Genomic DNA, 27,880 nt, shown 5'->3' with positions numbered 1-27,880 from the left:
TGCTGTAACAATACAGGTCAAATTAAGATCCTACACCTGTGTGTGGAAATCAGGAAATACTAGAGATGAACTACATGAAAACTTTTTTGTGTGAACAATTTATTTTATTCAGTCACTTCAACAATAGCACGCTCCATGAGAGAGAAAAAAATGCATGATAACAAAACCCTAAAAATGTCTCAGTTAAAAGTGCCAGAACATATCGAAGTTATCCAATTCAGAAAATATTCAAAAAACAAGGAGGACCAGAGGCACTCTTCATATAATGAAAATGCCTTCATTTTTACAGTTTGTTTAATGGAACAAATATGTAAAATCTCTGACGCGTTTCAGCAGCATGGACTTCGTCAGAGAGTAGACTAACGAAGTTACAAGTCACGAATTATTAATTCACATCAAGCCAACTACTACCACAGTTTAATTAGTTAAATAGGCAGACTAATGATTTGATAATAAAATGATGAGGGATAAATGTTCTCTAAACTTTTCTTATGAAAAGGTAGGCTTATCCTACCCTATTTTGCGTGAGCAAACACTGCTGTTAGTCTACTATCCACCAGTGGGACTCAAGGAACTCACAGGCTATGATCACTTCAGGCCAATTTCAACAGGCATTCCATGCTCAGGTTTGCGGGTTCAAAAACCCAAACAAGAACTCTATTGTGCATCCAGAATCTGGTTCACAGGCAGGTTCCCACACAGTCCAGACTCTGCTGGGCTATATGAAAGTAAAGTAACATCTGCTATTCTACTGACAGTAACAGATCTGTACTGAACAGCTCTTGAAGTCACAAATTCATGGATCTGGAGTCGAATATTAACTAAGGGGTTGAACATATGTTATAAGAGAGCTGCGTTTTCCATTACTGCGCAGTGCGCTCAGAGTCACAGACAAGAGAGGAACGGACTTGGATGCACGTCAAGAGGTCCACCGACCGATGCGACGCTAGTGTGCCAAAAACACTCCAGAAAAAACTGAAGAAATGGAGACACGAAAGGGTAATGCATGTATTTTTATTGGATCTATGGTCCATGCATATTTGAAGGAAAGAGTTTTACACACAAACTTTATTATCAATAGTTTTCGGTTTTTGTAGAGTGACAAATGGCGAATGATTGTCGTTATGCATGCCAATGCTTGACAAGATGGATGGATGTAGGCAAATGTGTAACATGTGCTCGATTTATAGAAATGCTGAAATATGTGTAATTTGTAATTTTGCATTTAGTATTTGGTTTTGACTGCGAAACTTCTGAATATGTTTTCCATCACATCTGTCTATTTGCAATGGAACTGAGTCAACAGACGCATCATCGGAGCGTTTGTATTCATTTGACCTATTATTACCATAAACCACTCTCTTCTCATAGGCCATAGAGCGTAATAATAATGAGTAGTCTGGCATGAATTATTATTTTATTATTAATAGTCAGTATGGCAATTCCCAGAAATTATGCACCTAATTGACTAGTATTTGTCACTGCGTGAATACTGCAATACGGGTGGGATTTCATTGCATTTGACAGAAGGCCTGCATTTATTAGAGATTATGCTTAAAGTAACTGTCCAGTGAAAAGCTCACTTTTAAAAGTTCATATTCTGTTAACTCATACTTAAATAATGTTGTCCTATCCTATACTGGCACGGTTTTCGTAGGAATGAGCAGACCAAAGTGCAGCATGTGTGTCATTCCACATTTTATTTATACTGTGAAACTATGCAATACATAATGAAACTGAATGACAAAAACAGCAAACAGTGAAGCAGAGGTGATACACTACTCAAAATGAATCACCCACAAAACCCAGGTGGAAAAACCCCTACTTAAGTATGATCTCCAATTAGAGACAACGAGGACCAGCTGCCTCTAATTGGAGATCATCCTAAACAAAACCCCAACATAGAAATACAAAACTAGAACCTAAACATAGAAATAGAAAACATAGAGAGAAAAAAACCTGTCACGCCCTGACCTACTCTACCTTAGAAAATAACATCTTTCTATGGTCAGGACGTGACATATACTGGTACTTGTGGCCAAAGCATACATTGTAGAAAAAAAACATTCCAAAAACCCCAACTCAAACCTATATCTCAAACAGGCATTTAAAAAATGCTTACTATTTCCTGATGAGGATGAGCTGGCCAATCAGCGGTCTACTTGCGTTCATATTTTTATGGACCAGTATACACCCACACCATTCTGTTGTTGGGGTACACCCACACCATTCCAACACAGAAAAGCTGCTTTTTAATCATAATTTAAAAAACTGGAAGGAAAACGATTTTAATCATATTGTAATTAATTATAGGTCTTATTTCATAGAAATCTGGAAACACTGGACAGTTACTTTAAATGTAGATACAGTACGTCATGTCATGTACATGCATCTTGTAAATGCAATACCTCCAATGTTAAATTATTTTGTGATTTCCTTACAGAACATGAGTTGAAAATTCATGAAAATGGAAAGACAAGCAAATCACCGGTAATTTTTGATATTTCTCTACTTTCATGTTTCATTGCACTATATCCATGGTCCTGTCTTTGGAAAGTGCCTTGAACAGGCACAATGGATATCGATTGGATGATTCTTGGAAAGTGGCATCTTTGTTTTCTTGGTTTCTTAGTTGAGCGACATTTCAACTTTAATTTCTTCTTCTTCAGACCTTAGTAGTACTTGTCATTTCTTTGTACCATGAATGGACAATGTCATAATTGTATTGTTTAACTGATTGTAGTTAGAATGGATATTGGCTACTCCAGTAAACTGTGCATAGTCCTTATGTACCCTCTCTCTTTTTTTCTCTCCCTCTATCTCTCTGCATTTCTCTCTCTCGCTCTCTTTCTCTCTCCCTTCTCCCCTCTCTCTGTCCCTCTGTCTCTCTTTCTCCTTTCTTCTCAGAAACTATGTGGGACCAACTACCCTGTCAGCATCTCCTTTATAGTGGTGAATGAGTTCTGTGAACGCTTCTCCTACTATGGCATGAAAGGTATAGTAACCTATAATTAAGAATGTTTCTCCTAACTAAGAACCTAACTAAGAATATAATAAAGAATGGTTCTCCTAAGTAAGAACCTAACTAAGAACATTACTAAGAATGGTTCTCCTACAATGGCTTGAAAGATAGTTAACCTAACTAAGACACAAACAGGCGACATGAGCAGGCAAGTGTACATGTGACAAAGTGAAAATGTAGAGTTTCCATCAACCTCGCGGGCAATGTAGATATCAAAGAACGCCGCAGTTCGCGGAGTTGTAGGTGAAACCATTCACTTCAGGAAAAGGGGTGATATAAATAAAGTTTCCTTTCATTATGTGTTGCTGAATTCATAAGAATATTTGCTGCCATTGTAGTAAGGTTGGCAATACGAGAGGTCTTCGGACATTGTAATATTTGCTTTGAAAGAACAGCTAGTGGGTTTTGAGTGCTTCTCCCCTATTTGGGAAGTTGGTCTGCCTGCTCCTCAGCCTGAGAGAGATATTCTGAGAGCATGTTTGTGCCTCTTCCTCTGTATATAAAACTGTTTAAAACTGTATAACACAATAGTGTCTTTGGAAAACTGGTTCATATATTCTGAAGTCAATAACGAATGTGACTATGTATATATGTATTTTGCCGTTAATGTATTTAAGACATATTTCGGCAAGTTAACCAAGTTTTTGCTGGCTTAGCTAGCCATGTTAATGACGCGCTAACTAGCACCGTTGGGTCACTGCACTACAATGTCACTCTAGCAATTGCTAGCAGGTGATTTGCTAGCTGGTGGTTTATTGAAATATTAAGTGAATGTTTATTTTCTTACTACCTTAAAAGGTTTGTATAAAAAGGGTTGTACTTGTGCTCTGTATTTATGGACTAATATCACTTCAGATTGAGAGTATGTATCACTACTGTTGCTCCTATCTAAAATATATATTGTGTCCTACCTAACCAGTGAACGTGTGGCTGTGACCGTCATGTCAAAGCATGTCATCACTGTGTGATATCTTTTACCGCATGTATGCTTTTCTGTATTTTTGTTATTTTCTAAACACAACGCAACCATTACGATCACTTTGTGTATTGAGTCTGAGAGATATTCTGAGAGCAGTGAACGTGTGGCTGTGACCGTCCTGGCAATGCCTGTCATCACTGTTTAGTATCTTTTACTGCAGATAAAAACTGAGTCAACCTGAAGTGTGGGTGTCAATGTGCCTTTCTTCTGGGGAGCTATGTGGAGTTGGTTACACACAGATAGGGTTCAACAGCGGTGGCCCTCCCATTAGGGCATTAGGGGCAGCACCCCACTTTGACTGGTCAAAAAAATATATATTTTAAATTATACTGAACAAAAATATAAACGTAACATGCAACAATTTCAAAAATGTTACTGAGTTACATATAAGTTCATATAAATAAATACGTTTCTTGAAATACATTATTTAGGTCTAATCTATGGATTTTACTTAACTGGGAATACAGATATGCATCTGTTGGTAACAGATACATAAAAAAAAAGGTAAGGCGTGGATCAGAAAACCAGTCAGTATCTGGTGTGACCACCATTTGCCTCATGCAGCACGACACATCTCCTTCGCATAGAGCTGATTAGGCTGTTGATTGTGGCCTGTGGAATGTTGTCCCACTCCTCTTCAATGTCTGTGCGAAGTTTCTGGATATTGGTGGGAACAGGAACACACTATCATTCATGTTGATCCAGAGCATCCCAAACATGCTCAATGGGTGACATTTCTGGTGAGTATGTAGGCCAGCTTCTTGATATGCCACACCTGTCAGGTGGATGGATTATCTTGGCAAATGAGAAATGCTCACTAACAGGGATGTAATTTGAGAGAAATAATATTTTTGTGCGTATGAAACATTTCTGGGATCTTATTTCAGCTCATGAAACATAACACCAACACTTTACATGTTGCACTTATATTTTTGTTCAGTGTAAATAAAATGTATATAATTCATGGATTATGTTTTAAATCCTCATAAAAGTGTGGTAAATGTGTACATTTTCATGTTTCAAAAATATATTGTTCAAAACAAGCTGTTCAGTTACTACTCTGCCCCTCAGTAACTGCCAGCAGCAGCAGCTCTACCTCCGTGGGCACATGTGAACATTTACATTTTAGTCATTTAGCAGACGCTCTTATCCAGAGCGACTTACAGTAGTGAATGCAGCCTTCCCTGTAGCTCAGTTGGTAGAGCATGGTGTTTGCAACGCCAGGGTTGTGGGTTTGTTTCCCACGGGGGGGCAGCACAGAAAAAAATAAAAATAATAATGTATGAAATGTATGCATTCACTACTGTAAGTCACTCTGGATAAGAGCGTCTGCTAAATGACAATGTAAATGCATACATTTCATTTCTTTTTTTCTTTTTTGTACTGGTCCTCTGTGGGAATCGAACCCACAACCCTGCCGTTGCACACACCATGCTGGCGTTGCGAACACTATGCTCTACCAACTGAGCCACAGGGAAGACCAACATGGATTGTTTTGCCACCTATTTGCTTATGAATAGCGAACTGACCCAATGAAATCACAGGAGCATAAATAGCATAAATTACAACAGCAAAAAGTAAATGGACCATTCTGGGGCCCTTAAATGTGCGTCTGTTCAGTCAGAACTTCTGGTTCTGCTCTAGTCTCCCTCCCAATAATTCTCTTGCATCAGACAGCTTACTAGCATGTGAGACTAGATCTGCTCTATCAGGTACAGATGGCCCTAAAGCAAAAAGCAAATTGTAATTAACATGTAAATAAATAATAATAACAGTCATGGTAGCCTGGGACCTGATAAACCGGACAACTACATCCAACAAGTATCGAAGGACAGCGATACACTAGCTACAACTTTCTCATAGCGGATTTTATAACACAAGAAAGCATGACTAATTTTATTTTTTCCCACCATGTTGTTCATCAGGTCCTACTGTAAGTGACAGGGCAACATGTTGTGTGGACTAAAACATTTTAAAACTGTATCACAAAGCATAATCAAATGAATCAGCCAGCTACAGTCATTTTGAGAAACATTGAGAAATAGTTTGGTCGATTTTTTTGGTCAAATTAACTAGTTATCTAACTTTGAAAAGCAGCTAGCTAGCTATAGCTGCTAGTAACTTGCTAGCTAGTTAGCTCCCATGCCAATTTCAAGTCTTTCTAAACTAATATCTGACTAACTCAGAAATAGGAAGTTATTTCAGAATGAAAGTTACCTGGCTAGTGCATCATGCTTTGTGACATTATGTTAGCTAGATATCCCCAGTTAAATAATGCTTGTTGTGTTCTTCCTGGTGCACTTATTCGTTTGTGACGTGAGCTAGCTGCTCAATCTAAATAGTATAATCTAATCTGTTCAAAACAGTGGCAGCATGTGCAGCAGCGATCATTCGGTTGAAGTAGGTGTATTTATGCTGTTGTTCAAATGCACAGATCACGTGATATATCATCTAAAAAAAAAGTCCAGTATTCAGCCAATCAGTGGCTGCCACTGGGGCTCAACTGCCCATTTGCCCTCCTATGAAAGTGCCCTCGCTCCATGGATTTAAAAAAATGTTATTACGTACTTTTACATTTTATTTTGAGTCTCTTTTCATTTTAAATGTAACGAATTGCACATCAAGCTAGATACTTTCATAAGCTCTTGAATCCCCTCCTCCGCCCCAAGAGCACACTCGTTTGACTTGCATGCAGTGGCCACTGGATGTGGGTGGCGGGCAGGGTGCCGGGCAGGCATCCATATTTGAAGTTGGATCTGACATGTGTCCTTTGTTATTTTGAGCATGTCTGTGCATGGCCCTGGTCATGAGAAGCAGCAAAAGCCCATGTCAAATTCGATAAGTCAATGAGGCCGTTATGACAGAGGGACCACACCAGGTATCTATTTTGGCCTCAGACCTGAACTTCATTTCACTTGATCTAGACCCCCTGTCTGTCTGTCTGTCTGTCTGTCTGTCTGTCTGTCTGTCTGTCTGTCTGTCTGTCTGTCTGTCTGTCTGTCTGTCTCTCTGTCTCTCTGTCTCTCTGTCTCTCTGTCTTTCTTTTTGACTGTCTGTCTGTCTGACTGTCTGACTGTCTGATTTACATCCTCTCCTGTGAAACACACTTAAAGAAAAAAGAGATATAATGCGTCCCAAATGACACCCTATTGCTTATGTAGTGTATTAATAAGTAGTGCACTATATAGGGAAAAGGGTGCCACCCGTTGAACGTCAATGTTAAGTGGATGGGCATATAAAACATATCTTCATGAGAGTGCCATGAACAGTAGGTTGTAATGCCTTACACTGTTAGAAAGCTCACATCATAGATTTCATTTTCAAATGTCATGCTATGAACATTTACAATTGACATGCTATAAGATTTGAGCTGCCTAATAATGTTTTATATACAGTTGAAGTCGGAAGTTTACATACACCTTAGCCAAATACATTTAAACTCAGTTTTTCACAATTCCTGACATTTAATCCTAGTAAGAATTCCCTGTCTTAGGTCAGTTAGGATCACCATTTTAAGAATGTGTAATGTCAGAATAATAGTAGAGAGAATGATTTATTTGAGCTTTTATTTCTTTCATCAAATTCCCAGTGGGTCAGAAGTTTACATACACTCAATTAGTATTTGGTAGCATTGCCTTTCATTTGTTTAACTTGGGTCAAACGTTTCGGGTAGCCTTCCACAAGCTTCCCACAATAAGTTGGGTGAATTTTGGCCCATTCCTCCTGACAGAGCTGGTGTAACTGAGACAGGTTTGTAGGCCTCCTTGCTCGCACACACATTTTTAGTTCTGCCCACACATTTTCTATAGGATTGAGGTCAGGGCTTTGTGATGGCCACTCCAATACCTTGACTTTGTTGTCCTTAATTTTTTGCACAACTTTGGAAGTATGCTTGGGGTCAATGTCCGTTTGGAAGACCCATTTGCGACCAAGCTTTAACTTCCTGACTGATGTCTTGAGATGTTGCTTCAATATATCCACGTGATTTTCCTGCCCCATGATGACATCTATTTTGTGTTGTGCACCAGTCCGTCCTGCAGCAAAGCACCCCGACAACATGATGCTGCCACCCCTGTGCTTCATGGTTGGGATGGTGTTCTTTGGCTTGCAAGCCTCCCCCTTTTTCCTCCAAACATAAATATGGTCATTATGGTCAAACAGTTCTATTTTTGTTTCATCAGACCAGAGGAAAGTTCTCCAAAAAGTACGATCTTTGTCCCCATGTGCAGTTGCAAACCGTAGTCTGGCTATTTTATGGCGGTTTTGGAGCAGTGGCTTCTTCCTTGCTGTGCGGCGTTTCAGGTTATGTCGATATAGGACTCTTTTTACTGTGGATATAGATACTTTTGTACCTGTTTCCTCCAGCATCTTCACAAGGTCCTTTGCTGTTGTTCTGGGATTAATTTGCACTTTTCGCACCAAAGTACGTTTATCTCTAGGAGACAGAACGCGTCTCCTTCCTGAGCGGTATGACGGCTGCGTGGTCCCATGGTGTTTATACTTGCGTACTATTGTTTGTACAGATGAACGTGGTACCTTCAGGCATTTGGAAATTGCTCCCAAGGATGAACCAGACTCGTGGAGGTCTCCAATTTTTTTCCTGAGGTCTTGGCTGATTTCTTTGGATTTTCCCATGATGTCAGGCAAAGAGGCACTGAGTTTGAAGGTAGGCCTTGAAATACATCCACAGGTACACCTCCAAGCTTCTACAGCCATGACATCATTTTCTGGAATTTTCCAAGCTGTTTAAAGGCACAGTCAACTTAGTGTATGTAAACTTCTGACCCACTGGAATTGTGATACAGTAAATTATAAGTGAAATAATCTGTCTGTAAACAATTGTTGGAAAAATTACTATGCAATTGTTGGAAATTTGTGGTTGAAAAACGAGTTTTAATGACTCCAACCTAAGTGTATGTAAACTTCCGACTTAAACTGTAACTAGTGGTCAGGGAAAATCTGACTCATTTCTTGGTGGACTGCTCTCATTCGTTGTAGTCTCTCTCTCCCTGTGAACGTACCACAGAGTTGGCCAGCAACTCTACTGATTCATCACAATCTCATCTTTCATCTATTATTTAGTTTGTCCCACTGTGATGAACAAAGTGGTTTTGTTTCACATCTTCAAACTGTTACATTTTTTAAATTAATTTCTATATAAATCGATGTGTGTTTGTCATAGAACGATGGAACTACTGTCTAACGCTCCAGTAAACTCTCAGTTTTGCAGCTATATGCAGCTTATGTGCCTGTGATGTACCGTTCCGACACAAATTGACAGACAGTCCAATCACTGAATGAGCGTTAAGGTGGTACTCCCAAGTCTCCAATGGCTGTGGATATGTGACCGGATACCCCAGAGTAATTTGAGGCTAAATTAATTGAAGCAGTCAAATTCGTTGTTGGTGAAAACCCAGTGTAACAGAAGTTGATTACTAAGCCAATTACCTTGATATGCCTTGGTAAAACAATTACATTATAACGAAAGTCTCCTAAATAGGGGACTTAATGTTTAAAAGGTTTTAAGTGTGTTTCCTTATTTTCAGTAGTAAAGAGTTTACATAATCGTATCCTTATTTTCAGAAGTAAAGAGTTTACATAATCGTATCCTTATTTTCAGAAGTAAAGAGTTTACATAATCGTATCCTTATTTTCAGAAGTAAAGAGTTTACATAATCGTATCCTTATTTTCAGAAGTAAAGAGTTTACATAATCCCATCCTTATTTTCAGTAGTAAAGAGTTTACATAATCGTATCCTTATTTTCAGTAGTAAAGAGTTTACATAATCCCATCCTTATTTTCAGTAGTAAAGAGTTTACATAATCGTATCCTTATTTTCAGTAGTAAAGAGTTTACATAATCCCATCCTTATTTTCAGTAGTAAAGAGTTTACGGAGTCTCACATATAAAAAATACATTGTAGTAGTCAGTGAGATAGTGGGTCTCAAAATTGTATTTGGTGAATTGTATTGTACGCTAATTGAAAATAAGTAAATATATACATATTATAGCAAACAAAACTGAAAAAAGATAGTTTAGCCACATTATTATATTGCAAAACTCTGATCCCTAACCTGGTGCTTACTGTGTTTCTTTGTAGCGGTGCTGACACTGTACTTCATCAACTACCTGCATTGGGACCCGAACCTATCCACAGCAGTGTACCATGCCTTCTCCAGCCTCTGCTACTTCACCCCTGTGCTGGGGGCCCTCATTGCTGACTCTTGGCTGGGCAAGTTCAAGTGAGTTAGATGTAGAAGCCACTTTAAAAAATATATATATTTAAAATTTCAACTTTATTTAACCAGGTAGGCTAGTTGAGAACAAGTTCTCATTTACAACTGCGACCTGGCCAAGATAAAGCAAAGCAGTGCGACACCAACAACAACACAGAGTTACACATGGAATAAACAAACATTGTCAATAACACAATAGAAGACTATATACAGTGTGTGCAAATGATGTAAGATAAGGGAGGTAAGGCAATAAATAGGCCATAGTGGCGAAATGATTACAATTTAGCAATTAAACACTGGAGTGATAGATATGCAGAAGATGAATGTGCAAGTAGAGATACTGGGGTGCAAAGGAGCAAAAAAATAAAAAATAACAGTATTGGGATGAGGTAATTGGATGGGCTATTTACAGATGGGCTATGTACAGGTGCAGTGATCTGTGAGCTGCTCTGACAGCTGGTGCTTAAAGTTAAAGTTAGAGGGAGATATGAGTCTCCAGCTTCAGTGGTTTTTGCAATTCGTTCCAGTCATTGGCAGCAGGGAACTGGAAGGAAAGGAGGCCAAAGTAGAAATTGGCTTTGGGGGTGACCAGTGAAATATACCTGCTGGAGCAAGTGCTATGGGTAGGTGCTGCTATGGTGACCAGTGAGCTGAGAGAACGGGGCTTTACCCAACAAAAACTTATAGATGAATCTTGAGCCAGTGGGTTTGGTGACGAATATGAAACGAGGGCCAGCCAACAAGAAGATATACAGGTCGCAATGGTGGATAGCATGTGGGGCTTTGGTGACAAAACGGATGGCACTGTGATAGACTGCATCCAATTTGCTGAGTAGAGTGTTGGAGGCTATTTTGTAAATGACATCGCCGAAGTCAAGGATCGGTAGGATAGTCAGTTTTACGAGGGTATGTTTGGCAGTATGAGTGAAGGATGCTTTGTTGCGAAATAGGAAGCCGATTCTAGATTTAATTTTGGATTGGAGATGCTTAATGTGAGTCTGGAAGGAGAGTTTACAGTCTAACCAGACACCTAGGTATTTGTAGTTGTCCACATATTCTAAGTCAGAACCGCCCAGAGTAGTGATGCTGGACGGGTGGGCAGGTGCGGGCAGCGATCGGTTGAAGAGCATGCATTTAGTTTTACTTGTATTTAAGAGCAGTTAGATGCCACGGAAGGAGAGTTGTATGGCATTGAAGCTTGTCTGGAGGTTAGTTAACACAGTGTCCAAAGAAGGGCCAGAAGTATACAGAATGGTGTCGTCTGCATAGAGGTGGATCAGAGAACCACCAGCAGCAAGAGCGACATCATCGATGTATACAGAGAAAATAGTCGGCCCGAGAACTGAACCCTGTGGCACCCCCATAGAGACTGCCAGAGGTCCGGTCAACAGGCCCTCCGATTTGACACACTGAACTCTGTCTGAGAAGTAGTTGGTGAACCAGGTGAGGCAGTCATTTGAGAAACCAAGGCTGTTGAGTCTGCCGATAAGTTGTGATTGACAGAGTTGAAAGCCTTGGCTAGGTCGCTGAATACAGCTGCACAGTATTGTCTCTTATCGATGGAGGTTATGATATCGTTTAGGACCTTGAGCGTGGCTGAGGTGCACCCATGACCAGCTCGGAAACCAGATTGCATAGTGGAGAAGGTACGGTGGGATTCGAAATGGTCGGTGATCTGTTTGTTAACTTGGCTTTCGAAGACCTTAGAGAGGCAGGGTAGGATAGATATAGGTCTGTAGCAGTTTGGGTCTAGAGTGTCTCCCACTTTTGTAGAGGGGGATGACCGCAGCAGCTTTTCAATCTTTTGGGATCTTAGACGATGCGAGAGGTTGAACAGGCTAGTAATAGGGGTTGCAACAATTTCGGATAATTTTAGAAAGAGAGGGTCCAGATTGTCTAGCCTGGCTGATTTGTAGGGGTCCAGATTTTGCAGCTCTTTCAGATCATCAGCTATCTGGATTTGGGTGAAGGAGAAATGGGGAGGCTTGGGCTATTGACCGGGGTAGGGGTAGCCAGGTGGAAAGCACTGCCAGCCGTATAAAAATGCTTATTGAAATTCTCAATTATCGTGGATTTATCGGTGGTGACAGTGTTTCCTAGCCTTAGTGCAGTGGGCAGCTGGAAGGAGGTGCTCTTATTCTCCATGGACTTTAGTGTCACAGAACATTTTGGAGTTTGTGCTACAGGATGCAAATTTCTGTTTGAAAAAGCTAGCCTTTGCTTTCCTAACTGCCTGTGTATATTGGTTCCTAACAACCCTGAAAAGTTGCATATCACGGGGGCTATTCGATGCTAATGCAGTACGCCACAGGATGTTTTTGTGCTGGTCAAGGGCAGTCAGGTCTGGAGTGAACCAAGGGCTGTATCTGTTCCTGGTTCTACATTTTTTTAATGGGGCATGCTTATTTAAGATGGTGAGGCAAGTACTTTTAAAGAATAACCAGGCATCCTCTACTGACGGAATGAGGTCAATATCCTTCCAGGATACCCGGGCCAGGTCGATTAAAAAGGCCTGCTCGCTGAAGTGTTTTAGGGAGCGTTTGACAGTGATGAGGGGTAGTTGTTTGACCGCAGACCCATTACGGACACAGGCAATGAGGCAGTGATCGCTGAAATCCTGGTTGAAAACAGCAGAGGTGTATTTGGAGGGCAGGTTGTTTAGGATGATATCGATGAGGGTGCCCATGCTTACAGATTTGGGGTTGTACCTGGTAGGTTCATTGATCATTTGTGTGAGATTAAGGGTATCAAGCTTAGATTGTAGGATGGCTGGGGTGTTAACATGTCCCAGTTTAGGTCACCTAACAGCACGAGCTCTGAAGATAGATGGGGGGGCAATCAATTCACATATGGTGTCCAGGGCACAGCTGGGGGCAGAAGGTGGTCTATGGCAAGCGGCAACGGTGAGAGACTTGTTTCTGCAAAGGTGGATTTTTAAAATTCGAAGCTCAAATTGTTTGGGCACAGACCTGGACAGTAAAACAGAACTCTGCAGGCTATCTCTGTAGTAGATTGCAACTCAAAGGGGGTTTGGCAGTTCTATCTTGTTGGAAAATGTTATAGTTAGGGATGGAAATTTCAGGGTTTTTGGTGGTCTTTTCATCCCTTAAAGGGAAAAATACTCTGTTTGATCTATTGTGGTTTCAAGTATTCTATTCTATTCTAAGCTAATTGTGAAAGTAACTACTGTGTGTCATGTCATCCACAGGACCATTGTCTACCTCTCTGTTGTCTATGTGCTCGGTCACATCGTCAAGTCTGTTGGGGCCATACCGAGTGTGGGGGACTCAACCATACACATGTGGGTAGTTGATCACTGATTGGTTAAGAGCTAGAAATGTTACCCTGTAAATGGGTTGACCAATCTGACATCTAACGCTGTGCTCTGTATGTGTATGTGTATGTGTGTGTGTGTTCTAGAGTACTGTCTATGGTGGGTCTGATCCTCATAGCCTTTGGTACAGGAGGTATCAAACCCTGTGTAGCAGCGTTCGGAGGTGACCAGTTTGATGAAGAGCATGTAAGAGAATATTATATCCAACATTTATACAGGGGTTGGAACTTTTCAGGGAACAGAACCAAAAAAACGGAAAATAATGAAATTATTTGAGGAACAGAACCCAAACCGGAAACGAAAGTGTTTCTGTTTCTGTTCCGAAACAGAAACTTTATTTTAAAAGCATGGGAACCGGTAAATAACGTTATTTTACATTCCGGGCATTTTTATCCAGTCCCACACAAATTACAACAAAAAGCCTATGCAAAGCCCTCACTCTGTCACTCAGAAACTTAATCCAGCGTCTTCCTGCCAGCTGGAAATCTTTGCCAGTGGGTATGCGTTTATGTGTAGGCTGCCCCTCCCCTCTGAAGCATAGGTTACTTTGTAGCTTACTGACAACATTACAAGCATGATCCATAAATGAGGAAGAGCTGTGGACCAGAGCTAATGTTTGCTCTGGTCCAACGTTAAACCAGTTCTGAAGACCAAAGGCGTTCCTCCATAGAAGCCGCTCGCAAAATTTCAGTAGCATCTCACGCCCTACACTGTGACTGGCAACACAGTGTGTGTTTTTCTTTCACTAAGATTAAAACTATGCTGTTACGGCAAAATACAATTTGCTCTTAATTACTTTCCTATACAGATTAAATCGCTTACCCGTTCCAAAGCAAGCAGTTCTATCCACACTGATTGGTGAAGCAATTCAATGTCAAGCTAAATGTAAAAAAACATGCCTAGAAGGCCAGCATCCTGGAGTCGCCTCACTGTTGACGTTGAGACTGGTGTTTTGTGGGTACTATTTAATGAAGCTGCCAGTTGAGGACTTTTGAGGAGTCTGTTTCTCTAACTAGGCACTCTAATGTACTTGTCCTCTTGCTCAGTTGTGCACTGGGCCTCCCACTCCTCTTTCTATTCTGGTTAGAGCCAGTTTGCGCTGTTCTGTGAAGGGAGTAGTACACAGCTCTGTACGAGATCTTCAGTTTCTTGGCAATTTCTCGCATGGAATAGCCTTCATTTCTCAGAACAAGAATAGACGAGTTTCAGAAGAAAGGTCTTTGTTTCTGGACATTTTGAGCCTGTAATCGAACCCACAAATGCTGATGCTCCAGATGCTCAACTAGTCTGAAGAATGGCAGTTTTATTGCTACTTTAATAAGCACAACAGTTTTCAGCTATGTTAACATAATTGTAAAAACGTTTCTAATGATCAATTAACCTTTTAAAATGATTAACTTGGATTAGCTAACACAAAGTGCCATTGGAACACAGGAGTGACGGTTGCTGATAATGGGCCTCTGTATGCCTTTGTAGATATTCCATTAAAAATCAGCCATTTCCAGCTACAATAGTCATTTACAACATGAACAATGTCTACACTGTATTTCTGATCAATTTGATGTATTTTAATGGACACATTTTTTTGCTTTTCTTTAAAAAACAAGGATATTTCTAAGTGACCCCAAACTTTTGAACAGTAGTGTGTATCTGTACTTTTTTGGGGCCCAAACCGGTTCAGAACTTTATTTTGCGGGTCAGAACAGTGGAACGAAGAACAAAAAAAATACTTCTGTTCAGAACAAAATAATTAGAAACTATTTTCAGTTCCAACCCCTGCTTTTATACCGTCACTGCAATATGTGAGGGATGGTTCAATCTAACATCTGTGATTACTAAAATGTCTTTTGTTGAAGGCCTATTGAAGTAGAAATATGATAGAAATTCAGCCATGAATGGAAGAAAACAACAACTTTATTGAGCTGTAAAATAACTAATCTAAATTGATTTTCTGATATTAAACAGTGTTCACCATCATTGGTTTTCTTCCCTCTCACCTCAGACAAATGAAAGGAGGAAATTCTTCTCCATTTTCTACATGTCCATCAATGGTGGGAGTGTCTTATCGACACTCATCACACCAATATTGCGAGGTTCGTGTCAACATTAACCTTAATCCTAACCTTAATAGTGAGCGCTTTGGCCTCTGAAATTGCATATGGCTGCTGCATAGACAGCACAGCTTAACTGTACTGTATGTGTGTTCTTACACTTGCAGGAGATGTGCAGTGTTTTGGTGGTGACTGCTATGCTCTTGCCTTCGGAGTACCAGCGATTTTGATGGTCGTTGCTCTAGGTGAGTGTACTCTCTTCTTCACACCTCTTCTTATGAAGCCAGTCTGGATTTCTACTTGAGACTAGAATATACCCAGTCAGTAAACCTGGTAGAAAGGATGTTATTACATTACCAGATTACAACCTTGCCTGCTGGGTAAAGTATGTATTGAATGCATTCAGCACAGACCTGGTTGTGCAGCAGACTTGTATACATGAGCTACTTTTCACATAGCCAAGCTACCATTATGGGTCACAGTGGGGGGCTGTGGCCCCCGAGTCGGAAAACAGGGTTTGTTTTGATAGCGCATGCTTTAGCCTGGCAGAGGCAGTGAACCCTAAAGAAGAATGGGATTCTGAGGCAGTCAGCAGAAAGACCCTAATGGCAGGAACACCGATGTGTGTGTAGGGCCTGGTAAACATGGAGCCTCGCCAGTCAAAACAACACGGAACTGTGTTAGACACACACAAACATGCATAGGCACACACACACACACACACACACACACACACACACACACACACACACACACACACACACACACACACACACACACACACACACACACACACACACACACACACACACACACACACACACACACACACACGGCTGGTATTGGCTACTTGCTGGTCTTGTCCATTATAACATATGCTTGATTTAGCGGTAGGTGGGTTACAATAACAATACAAACAGGACACAAATGTTGTTGACATATGTAAATACAGTCTGCAGGTCTTTTGGCTAATTTGTTTTAGTTCCTAAACAAATGTCACCCACCCAGATAGCACACATCATCAACACTCTTCAGTGTGTAGTCAAGAAGTTTACTATAACAGAGAGTAAGGGTCTTGTTTACTTCTAACCATTCGGGGATGACCATGGGTGGAAAAGGCTTCTCTAGGAACTCCTAGAATTCACATTTTTACATGTCAAAAGGACTTCACTTCGGGAACTCATTGGGAACTCCCGCATGTCCGTCTCCCCTCAGTTCCCCCTTGGTCTGACAGAAAGACAACAGTGATGATAATTTGTTTGCAGTTAGGGAGTGCTCTTTGGAGGAGACCAACACTCATAAAACTGTATTGCCATAGTATATTTACAATCAGTTTTTTAATAACCAATGTCGAATAAACTCAGCAAAAAAAGAAACGTCTTCTCACTGTCAACTGCGTTTATGTTCAGCAAACTTAACATGTGTAAATATTTGTATGAACATAACAAGATTTAACAACTGAAACATAAACTGAACAAGTTCCACAGACATGTGACTAACAGAAATTGAATAATGTGTCCCTGATCAAAGGTGGGGTCAAAATCAAAAGTAACAGTCAGTATCTGGTGTGGCCACCAGCTGCATTAAGTACTGCAGTGCATCTCCTCCTCATGTACTGCACCAGATTTGCCAGTTCTTGCTGTGAGATGTTACCCCTCTCTTCCACCAAGACACCTGCAAGTTCCCGGACATTTCTGAGGGGAATGGCCCTAGCCCTCACCCTCCGATCCAACAGGTTCCAGACATGCTCAATGGGATTGAGATCCAGGCTCTTCGCTGGCCATGGAAGAACACTGACATTCCAGTCTTGCTGGAAATGACGCACATAATGAGCAGTATGGCTGGTGGCATTGTCATGCTGGAGGGTCATGTCAGGATGAGCCTGCAGGAAGGGTACAACATGAGGGAGGAGGATGTCTTCTCTGTAACCCACAGCATTGAGATTGCCTGCAATGACAACAAGCTCAGTCCAATGATGCTGTGACACACCGCCCCAGACCATGACGGACCCTCCGCCTCCAAATCAATCCCGCTCCAGAGTACAGGCCTCGGTGTAACACTCATTCCTTCGACGATAAACGTGAATCCGACCTCACCCCTGGTGAGGCAAAACCGCGACTTGTCAGTGAAGAGCACTTTTTGCCAGTCCTGTCTGGTCCAGCGACGGTGGGTTTGTGCCCATAGGCAACGTTGTTGCCGGTGATGTCTGGTGAGGACCTGCTTTACAACAGGCCTACAAGCCCCCAGTCCAGCCTCTCTCAGCCTATTGCGGACAGTCTGAGCACTGATGGAGGGATTGTACGTTCCTGGTGTAACTCGGGCAGTTGTTGTTGCCATCCTGTACCTGTCCCGCAGGTGTGATGCTCGGATATACCGATCCTGTGCAGGTGTTGTTACACGTGGCCTACCACTGCGAGGACGATCAGCTGTCCATCCTGTCTCCCTGTAGCGCTGTCTTAGGTGTCTCACAGTACGGACATTGCAATTTATTACCCTGGCCACATCGGCAGTCCTCATGTCTCCTTGCAGCATGCCTAAGGCACGTTCACGCAGATGAGCAGGGACCCTGGGCATCTTTCTTTTGGTGTTTTTCAGAGTCAGTAGAAAGGCCTCTTTAGTGTCCTAAGTTTTCATAACTGTGACCGTAATTGCCTACCGTCTGTAAGCTGTTAGTGTGTTAACAACCGTTCCACAGGTGCATGTTCATTAATTGTTTATGGTTCATTGAACAAGCATGGGAAACAGTGTTTAAACCCTTTACAATGAAGATCTGTGAAGTTATTTGGATTTTTACAAATTATCTTTGAAAGACAGGGTCCTGAAAAAGGGACGTTTCTTTTTTTGCTGAGTTTAGCACAACTTCTACTCAACATCTACTCAAACTCCACTCTTTATATGTTTATGTCTTTGTAGTTGTGTTCATCTCTGGAAGTGGGATGTATAAGAAGAGTCCACCGGAAGGGAACATCTTGTTGGATGTGTGTAAGTGCATGGGGGTAAGTCATCTGTCTCTCACTCTCTCAGCAGTCATATACTTCCATAGAAAGATGTCTCTCGTGGCAGACTGTTAACATTGCTGGCCAGCACACTCAAGATTTGGTGCTGGGTTCTGAGATTACAGAAAGATAAACCTCTGAGAAATTCTGTCCCTGTGCTTAATATTGTAGCATGACTGCTCCTGTTCCCTCCATCCTACAGTTGGCCATCAAGAACCGCTGGAAGAGCTCTAAGTATGACCCTAAGAAGAAACACTGGCTGGACTGGGCAGAGGACAAGTATCCGGTATGATTATCAAGAATGAAATAACTTTTTCTGATTAACTCCAGTGACGACTAGAATGACTTCATGGAGCTTTTAACTGCCCCCATTAACAATGTTTCAGATTAAGATATGATAAAATAAAGATAAGAAAACGTTATTGTCCCTAAGATTTTCATAAAATTGCATTGTCTTTGGAGATCTGGCCTAGAGGTGAACGTCTACAGGAAAAGGAATATGTGTATGGATAAAGAAGTCTCTCCTGGTAGTGACCCATAATGTATGGTTTCCTATGTGTTTCTCTACAGAGACGTCTGATCCATGAGATTAAGATGGTCCTAAGGGTTCTAGTGCTCTACATTCCTCTGCCCATGTTCTGGGCTCTGTTTGACCAGCAGGTAAGGACCCAACGCTTACCCTTACCCTAACCAGCCTCACGAGAACAGTAATCACCACCCTCGCTGTTAAAAAGCCCCGGCCTAAGCAATACCTTTCATGATTCCGAAACCCGGGATACAGTCCAATACAGTGGGTATGGACTGAGTTAAGACAGTAATTTCAACCAGCTTTGCCCTCTGGGACCCCAAGTTCTGCTTGCCTCACTGCTTGATCTTAAGGTTCCTCTCCTCTCCTCTGGCCAACAACAAACAGCACCACACTACCATCTGATTAGGGAAAACTCCAAACCCACATCTATCCAACATTCCCGAACCCAAACTTCGTGGGCACATTCCTCTTATATAACACAGTGATTCAAACTAACAAGTAGAACAAAAACGTTCATCTTAGTTTTAAAGGAAGGGAATTTATGTTGTTTATAGGCAAGAACATTTCGTTTGGCTTTCCATTAGGCATGTTAGAAGCCAAGGACATGTTGGATTAATGAGGTCTGATTATGCCATTGAAGTGAATGGTGACGGCAAACCAGCTATCCAGTGCTATAGAATACAATGAATGGGCCAGTGATAACATGATAACTTTCAGCCATCTTTGTTTTGTGATGCTGTAGGGTTCCCGTTGGACTCTCCAGGCCACCCGGATGAACATGGCCTTCGTAAGTTCCTTTTTCTTTCTTTCAATGTACAGTACATAACAACAGTCTCGTTGTGAATGGTCTTCGTAAGTTTATTTCCTTGTGTAGCAATGTGCTTTACAACTGTGGTAAAAGGTGATTGTACAATATTTATGATTTCATAGTATTCTGAATTGTTTTATTATCGTTGACTGTAATCTGAAATTGAGATCTTGTTGTAAAATCTGTCTCCATGTTACAGGGATCAACATTTGTCCTGAAGCCTGATCAAATGCAGGTACCTGCAGTTCCTTACTTTCTTCCCACTCTCTGCGGGGTCGACAGAAAGACGATGTTTTCAGGGATACAGTATTTTAAACCTAACTTCCGCTTCCCCTGAAAAATGGATATGGGGCCTCCGCTCAATAGTTTTTTCACACCTGCTAACTTAGGTTACTCACTTCCTAACACTATATAATACAATACTACTGCTTATAATCTTTATACTAAACTCAGCAAAAAAAGAAACGTCCCTTTTTCAGGACCCTGTCTTTCAAAGATAATTTGTAAAAATCCAAATAACTTCACAGATCTTCATTGTAAAGGGTTTAAACACTGTTTTCCATGCTTGTTCAATGAATCATAAACAATTAATGAACATGCACCTGTGGAACGGTTGTTAAGACACTAACAGCTTACAGACGGTAGGCAATTACGGTCACAGTTATGAAAACTGAAGAGGTTTAACACCAGATACTGACTGTTACTTTTGATTTTGACCCCACCTTTGTTCAGGGACACATTATTCCATTTCTGTTAGTCACATGTCTGTGAAACTTGTTCAGTTTATGTCTCAGTTGTTGAATCTTGTTATGTTCATACAAATATTTACACATGTTAAGTTTGCTGAACATAAACGCAGTTGACAGTGAGAAGACGTTTCTTTTTTTGCTGAGTTTAGAACTGTAACCATAGGTTATCTCTCTCATGGCCTTGACTAAGATCACACTTGTTTTCTCCTGAACCCAAACCCTTTTATAATGGACATTACCACCATAAGGCTATCTTTTTACTGAGAACATTGAGCACAAATATTTACTGGTGTCTTTTATAAGTATGCTGCATTAACCTTTATGATTTTATGATATTTTTAGGGGATTTTTTATTGTCATTTATAGGCGTGTGCCCTGTGTTTTGTTCTTGCTTGTTTTTTCAGATGTTAAACGCTCTGCTGATCCTAGTGTTTGTGCCTATCTTTGACATGGTTGTGTACCCACTCATAGGCCTGTGTAGGATCAATCTCACGTGAGTGGACCTTGTGTGTCTGAACACTAGCTGTCTCATCCTGGCTTCCTCCGTCCTTATTTCCTCAATTCCTTGCCTTTCCTATCAAAGCTCATTGGAGGAGGGACCTTGGATCCTCTTCTCCAATGCGTTTTAAGGATAATTGGGGAAACAAGGATGAAGGAAGCAAGGCTATGTTTTCAGATACAGCCCGTCTCTAAACGAGCAGGGGCTTTAGCTGACGGTGGACACTACAGCATTCCACAGTCATCTTTTATGAGGAAACTAAGGGAGTAAGGAATGGTGCAAGAACAGGCATCATGTGGCTTACACAGCTGCCTGTTGGCCATAAAGAAAACATTTGTAGCTGCTCTACCAAACCTCGTGATCTTATCATGTCATAGAGATGGGTGAAAGATACGTGGAAACAATGTTGTGCAAACGTCTTCTCCTACAGAGATATAAAACAACTGACCAAATTAATAATTTCTGAGAACAGAAATTGTTGTTACTGTGTAGTATCAACTGTGTACTACTGGTTAGTACTGTGTAGTAGTGCGTGGTAACAACTGTGTTAGGGACAATGTTGACCAATGTGAGTTGACCGTCAAGCAGTCTGTTAAAGATGCACTCTCGAACGTTTGTATAAATTCAGCCAGTAGTTTTGAAAGTGGTGCTCACAAGCCAAAAGTGGTCCCCATGTTTTGTGTACTACGTCATCAAGTCATATACTACGTCATCCATTTCGAATGCTATGTTATGTCATGCAAAAAAAATAATCAAATTCGTACTATATGTTATGAATTTGTGCTTAAGATCCAAGAGGGCATCTTTAGAAGTCTATAAGAGTGTAGTGTAAGGTATCTAAGGATAGTGTGGGGTCAGATTGTTTGATTGTCAGATTCTTCTATCTCTTCTCAGGCCGCTGAAGAAGATGGCTGTGGGTATGATCTTTGCAGCGCTGGCCTTCGGTTCTGCCACCTTGGTGGAGGTCAATGTCACGGTAAGACTAAACATCTCTGGCTCAATTTCACTTTAGATTTTGTTTGTATAACTTGCCAAAGGCCAGAACAATCTCTAATCGTGTTTTTGCAAGATTATCATAATTCTCAATAACTTCTGGAACGACCTCTTTAAATCCATAGTGACAGAATCATGGCGTTCTACCCTACGTATAGCAGCTGTAGCTGTGGGGAGAGACTACCTTGATTCTAATGTCCCCTCTATCTTCTCTTTGCCTCTGGTAGAAAACGGTGGTGGAGCCTGCGCCACAGGGACAATGTCTGCTACAGGTCTACAATCTGGCTGTCAGTGACGTCAAACTGAACATCCCCGGGAGTAACCTCTTCTCACAACCCATCAAATCCTATGAGGTAAACTAGATTGGCAGATTTGTAAAACAATACAACAGTAAAGCACATTACAGGATAATACCAAACAGGATGTTTTACTGTAACCTAACCATTGAATGAATGTACCCATGAGGGTGTGGCCAAATTGCTGTGGTCTGGGTGGCTTTGTACATTCCTGTAATTCTATTTCTATGAACTTAACTTAAGTTGATAATGCTATGCGTATAACACATGTATTTATAAACGTTGACAGCAGCTCTTACAGAAAGCAGTCCTACCAGATAGGAGTGTGTTCTTCTGAATCAGCGTGTCTTTTGTTTTGGCTATATAGTTGAACGTAAGCCTTGTCAATTCACTCTGCCACTGTGTCTGTCCATTAGGATCCACCAGCATATCAGCATATTCAACTAGGGGGACACAACAAGACCATCAATATGGCGGTCACCCAAAATGAAATTCTTTACCAGTGTGTCCAGACCTTCACAGAGCAGAAAGCCTACACTCTCGTCCTGCACAGCAATGGTTCTGGGATTGTGTGTAAACTAGTGAGTCTGAAGTCTGATCTGAAGCACCATAATGATTACAAAAGTTATTGAACGACCAGTAGCTCTTCTTAATAGCCTACTACAGAAATTATTTCTGTATTTCCAACTTTCATGATCTTTTCTGTTTATTTTTTAATTTATTTTTTCATAATATAGGCGACAGACAACATACATAAAAGTGAAAAAATGGAAGCGTACCTGAGGTAATTATGTTTTTATGTGTGAATTTAACTGGAGGAAAGAATAAGAGTTCATCTTGTGAATCATCTTGTACAATGGAAAAATACATGTTCCCCATGACTCTCAGCTATAGATCAATGAATACACTTTATCCCATCTCTGCATACCTGCTTTAGAAATGTATTGGAGCTGAAACATTTAACATGTACACTGTCTCGAACAGATTCATCAACACACGGAGCGAGGCTGTGAACATAACAGTGGGTGCTGTGGATTTTTACGTACCTGCTGACTATGGCATATCTCCCCATAACAATGTGGAAAGAAAAGAGTGAGTATGACTTGCATATTTCCTTTCCATTGTAGTTCACCTTAACAAATATTAAAGTATCTCATCCCAGTCCACTGACAGAATATCCTATAATTGATATTCCTAATTTTCTAACATTGAAAATCTGACTGATATATTAACAAATTGGTAATAGATACAATACTAGATCATATCTCAGTAGACACAGATCACTTTTACCTCTGCCTTCTCTAAATCCTTCACCTATCCCATCTCTCACAGGTACACAAATGATAAGTGTACAACAGGCTCACAGGATTTCCTCATCACCCTGGGCCTGCTTGACTTTGGAGCCTCGTACACTGTCATTCTCAAAGGAGTGAGTCAGGCCACTGGCTTTACATGAGACCACAAAAGACCATACTGTAGATACTATATGTGTTTCCTGCTACAGCCTGATGCCAGTATAACTATAAATACCTGGACTAGCACAGTACTAGCTACCTCCAGTAATAGCTACCTGGTAGTTAAACTAGTAAGTGTATGTGATCCCTGCGATAATTGAACACTCAACCTTGGCATTGTTAGCATTTTCAGTGCCTGCACTGGCATACAGTACTAACCTCCTTTACTTTTTTCCCAGGATCCTGGAGAGATCATTCTCCAGAAAATGGAGGATGTGAAGGCCAACAATGTCCACATAGCCTGGCAGATTCCACAATACGTCCTGATCACAGCAGGAGAAGTCATGTTCTCCATCACAGGCCTCGAGTTCTCCTACTCACAGGTCAGTAGTTGTCTTACTCACAGGTCAGTAGTTGTCTTACTCACAGGTCAGTAGTTGTCTTACTCACAGGTCAGTAGTTGTCTTACTCACAGGTCAGTAGTTGTCCTACTCACAGGTCAGTAGTTGTCTTACTCACAGGTCAGTAGTTGTCCTACTCACAGGTCAGTAGTTGTCTTACTCACAGGTCAGTAGTTGTCCTACTCACAGGTCAGTAGTTGTCCTACTCACAGGTCAGTAGTTGTCTTACTCACAGGTCAGTAGTTGTCTTACTCACAGGTCAGTAGTTGTCTTACTCACAGGTCAGTAGTTGTCCTACTCACAGGTCAGTAGTTGTCTTACTCACAGGTCAGTAGTTGTCTTACTCACAGGTCAGTAGTTGTCCTACTCACAGGTCAGTAGTTGTCTTACTCACAGGTCAGTAGTTGTCTTACTCACAGGTCAGTAGTTGTCTTACTCACAGGTCAGTAGTTGTCTTACTCACAGGTCAGTAGTTGTCCTACTCACAGGTCAGTAGTTGTCTTACTCACAGGTCAGTAGTTGTCCTACTCACAGGTCAGTAGTTGTCTTACTCACAGGTCAGTAGTTGTCCTACTCACAGGTCAGTAGTTGTCCTACTCACAGGTCAGTAGTTGTCTTACTCACAGGTCAGTAGTTGTCTTACTCACAGGTCAGTAGTTGTCTTACTCACAGGTCAGTAGTTGTCCTACTCACAGGTCAGTAGTTGTCTTACTCACAGGTCAGTAGTTGTCTTACTCACAGGTCAGTAGTTGTCCTACTCACAGGTCAGTAGTTGTCTTACTCACAGGTCAGTAGTTGTCCTACTCACAGGTCAGTAGTTGTCTTACTCACAGGTCAGTAGTTGTCCTACTCACAGGTCAGTAGTTGTCCTACTCACAGGTCAGTAGTTGTCCTACTCACAGGTCAGTAGTTGTCTTTCTCACAGGTCAGTAGTTGTCCTACTCACAGGTCAGTAGTTGTCCTACTCACAGGTCAGTAGTTGTCCTACTCACAGGTCAGTAGTTGTCCTACTCACAGGTCAGTAGTTGTCCTACTCACAGGTCAGTAGTTGTCTTATTCACAGGTTAGTAGTTGTCCTACTCACAGGTCAGTAGTTGTCTTACTCACAGGTCAGTAGTTGTCTTACTCACAGGTCAGTAGTTGTCTTACTCACAGGTCAGTAGTTGTCCTACTCACAGGTCAGTAGTTGTCCTACTCACAGGTCAGTAGTTGTCCTACTCACAGGTCAGTAGTTGTCTTACTCACAGGTCAGTAGTTGTCCTACTCACAGGTCAGTAGTTGTCTTACTCACAGGTCAGCAGTGATTGGTAATTGGTTATTGGTTGAGTATTGATAATAAGCCTAAAATGCCTATATACTGTAGGCACCTCTGAATATCTGAAAGAATTGGGGTGTCCAATATGATGAAAAATCTACCTAGCCTTTCACAGGGCAAGATGAAGCTAAAACCATATTGCTGATACCAACCTGAACCCTTTCAGATCTACATGAAATGTGTTGGGGGATTACAAGGTTATGGGTTGATTATTTGGAATTCCGCCTTTACAAGGAGAGAATATAATGTTTGAGTAAAGAACGTGTGCATCATCACTATTATCCCCCAGAGCTGTGTGATCTGTCCCTGCTTTTCCCCACCAATGATAAACAATATATAGGTCTATGTTCAATACAGGCCCCAGCTAACATGAAGTCAGTGCTGCAGGCTGGCTGGCTGCTGACTGTAGCCTTTGGCAATGTCATTGTGCTGATCGTCGCAGAGGGGGCAGGTCTGGATCAGGTAGGTCCCAGTCCCAGTAGTAGAAAAGTGCTTTTGTTTTCACTGTGCCGTTTAGAAAATCTTGTCATTGCACCATTGAACCCATAGACTGCATAAAACAGTTAAAAACAGTAAAACAGAACCAAATGTCTGTGGTAGTCCACTAGAGGGCAATCAATCACAACATCATTACTGTCTTGGTCCCTTTCTCAAGTAGAGTACAGCAGGGTAATAAATATGGCTTTCAAATAACAACATAGACCTGTGTTAAATGTGTTTAACGTTGAGTCGAACTTCTAATTCCCAGTGGATGGAGTTCCTGCTGTTCGCTGGCCTCCTGGTGGCAGTCTGCATCATCTTCTCCATCATGGCTTACTTCTACACCTACGTAGACCCTGACGAGCTAGACAAGCTGTTCCCAGACAAGGCAGTCAATGACGACGATGAAGACAACTTGAAAAAGAACCAGAAATACCACATGGACCAGACAGACAACAGTATGTACTTGAACCCAATAGAGAAGAGCACTAAGATGTAGCTTGGTGACTGACGTACTGTGTTACGACTTCCCCCTTGATAGACCTGTAAGCCCCTATTGTGGAATGTTTTTATGCATTGGTAAAACGAAGCAAAGCATTACGATTTGGTGAATGGTGTTTGAGTATATTTTCACTGAGCCTTACTGTATGTAGTTTGTTGTTGTCACACCCTGTCTGTGTGATCTTATGTATTAACCAGAGTTAACACTCCAACCTAAACACCTCAACATCGACAGGTGAAACCAGGATCAGTAGGAACAAAACCACATTGTTGAAATACTTTATGGCAAAATACATTTAATTTTTGTGGATTTATAACATTTTACAGAATTTTGCAGTACTGCACATAAACAAACGTTAGTTTCCTGTTTATAATGTTGTTCATAGTAGACAAGGAACACAACTGTCTCTTACAGTTAATGATAAATGAAAGAGAACCTATCCAAAAACAACACAATAACAGGACATTGTAAAAATGGTCCCTCTTCATACTGGCTACTTGAGAGGCAACAGTAAACATGTAGTCCCGCACAAATGATGCAGTGCCACCACCTTGGGCTAATGGAGATATTGCGTGTGACTAGTAAATTTCAGTTAATTACTATAGCTCCACGCCTTGGCCAATCAGTGTAATTTTGTAAAAGCCGGATCTCTGTGGCAAGACGTACGTACGAACAAAAGGAAGGATGGAGACAAATCCACAGTCCCCTCCCCGATTTCATCGTGAGGGACAACTGTGGAGTCTGGGAAAAGTCTCAAGACACTCTAGAGAAGACACGCTGCTCCTAATCATCAGCATAACATTTTCTAATCTTGAGAAACATTTTCCTGTAATTTTACTGTAAATAAAAAATTAAATGCTAAATAAAAAGGTGTACATTTCTCTAGTTGAATATTTTATACTTTTATTTCTGATGGTGTCACTAGAAAGCTTACTACTCCTATGGCTTTGCAGGACTAGCTCACTGTTGGTGGAATCGGTATGCACATTTATCATTTTTACTCATTCATGGCTTTGGCACGTGGGATTTCCTTCCCTTATCACAGATCCATGACTACCGACAGAAAGCAATCACACCACTTCCTAGTAACGGACATATTACATCCATCACTCCTTAGACAACCTTCATTAATCACTGTTTCATAACAGGCTGCCATTCTACCATTCTCTCTGAGTTCCAAATGGCACCTATAGGGCTCTGGTCAAAAGTAGTTCAATAAATAGATAATAGGGTGC

The 27,880-nt window shown here is 41.2% G+C and overlaps 1 protein-coding gene across 1 annotated transcript; it reads left to right on the top strand.

Moving 5' to 3' along the window:
- Positions 1–714: 714 nt before the first annotated feature.
- Positions 715–27,530, top strand: LOC106586419 (solute carrier family 15 member 2). Its single transcript, XM_014173652.2, has 23 exons — positions 715–999; positions 2,444–2,490; positions 2,908–2,995; positions 10,103–10,244; positions 13,447–13,539; positions 13,659–13,758; positions 15,575–15,665; positions 15,791–15,868; positions 18,537–18,619; positions 18,822–18,905; positions 19,190–19,279; positions 19,891–19,935; positions 20,156–20,191; positions 21,110–21,198; positions 22,099–22,180; positions 22,425–22,550; positions 22,910–23,074; positions 23,231–23,277; positions 23,478–23,585; positions 23,826–23,922; positions 24,187–24,330; positions 26,021–26,125; positions 26,412–27,530. Exons 1-23 carry the CDS (start codon positions 984–986, stop codon positions 26,640–26,642), a joined length of 2,187 nt encoding a protein of 728 aa, XP_014029127.1. The 5' UTR covers positions 715–983; the 3' UTR covers positions 26,643–27,530.
- The last annotated feature ends 350 nt before the right edge of the window (positions 27,531–27,880 follow it).

The sequence above is a fragment of the Salmo salar genome, chromosome ssa25 (assembly GCF_905237065.1).
Source record: "Salmo salar chromosome ssa25, Ssal_v3.1, whole genome shotgun sequence".
NCBI lineage: Eukaryota > Metazoa > Chordata > Actinopteri > Salmoniformes > Salmonidae > Salmo > Salmo salar.
Note: the sequence above shows the minus strand (reverse complement) of the source record. Positions and strands in the feature narration are given on the sequence as shown.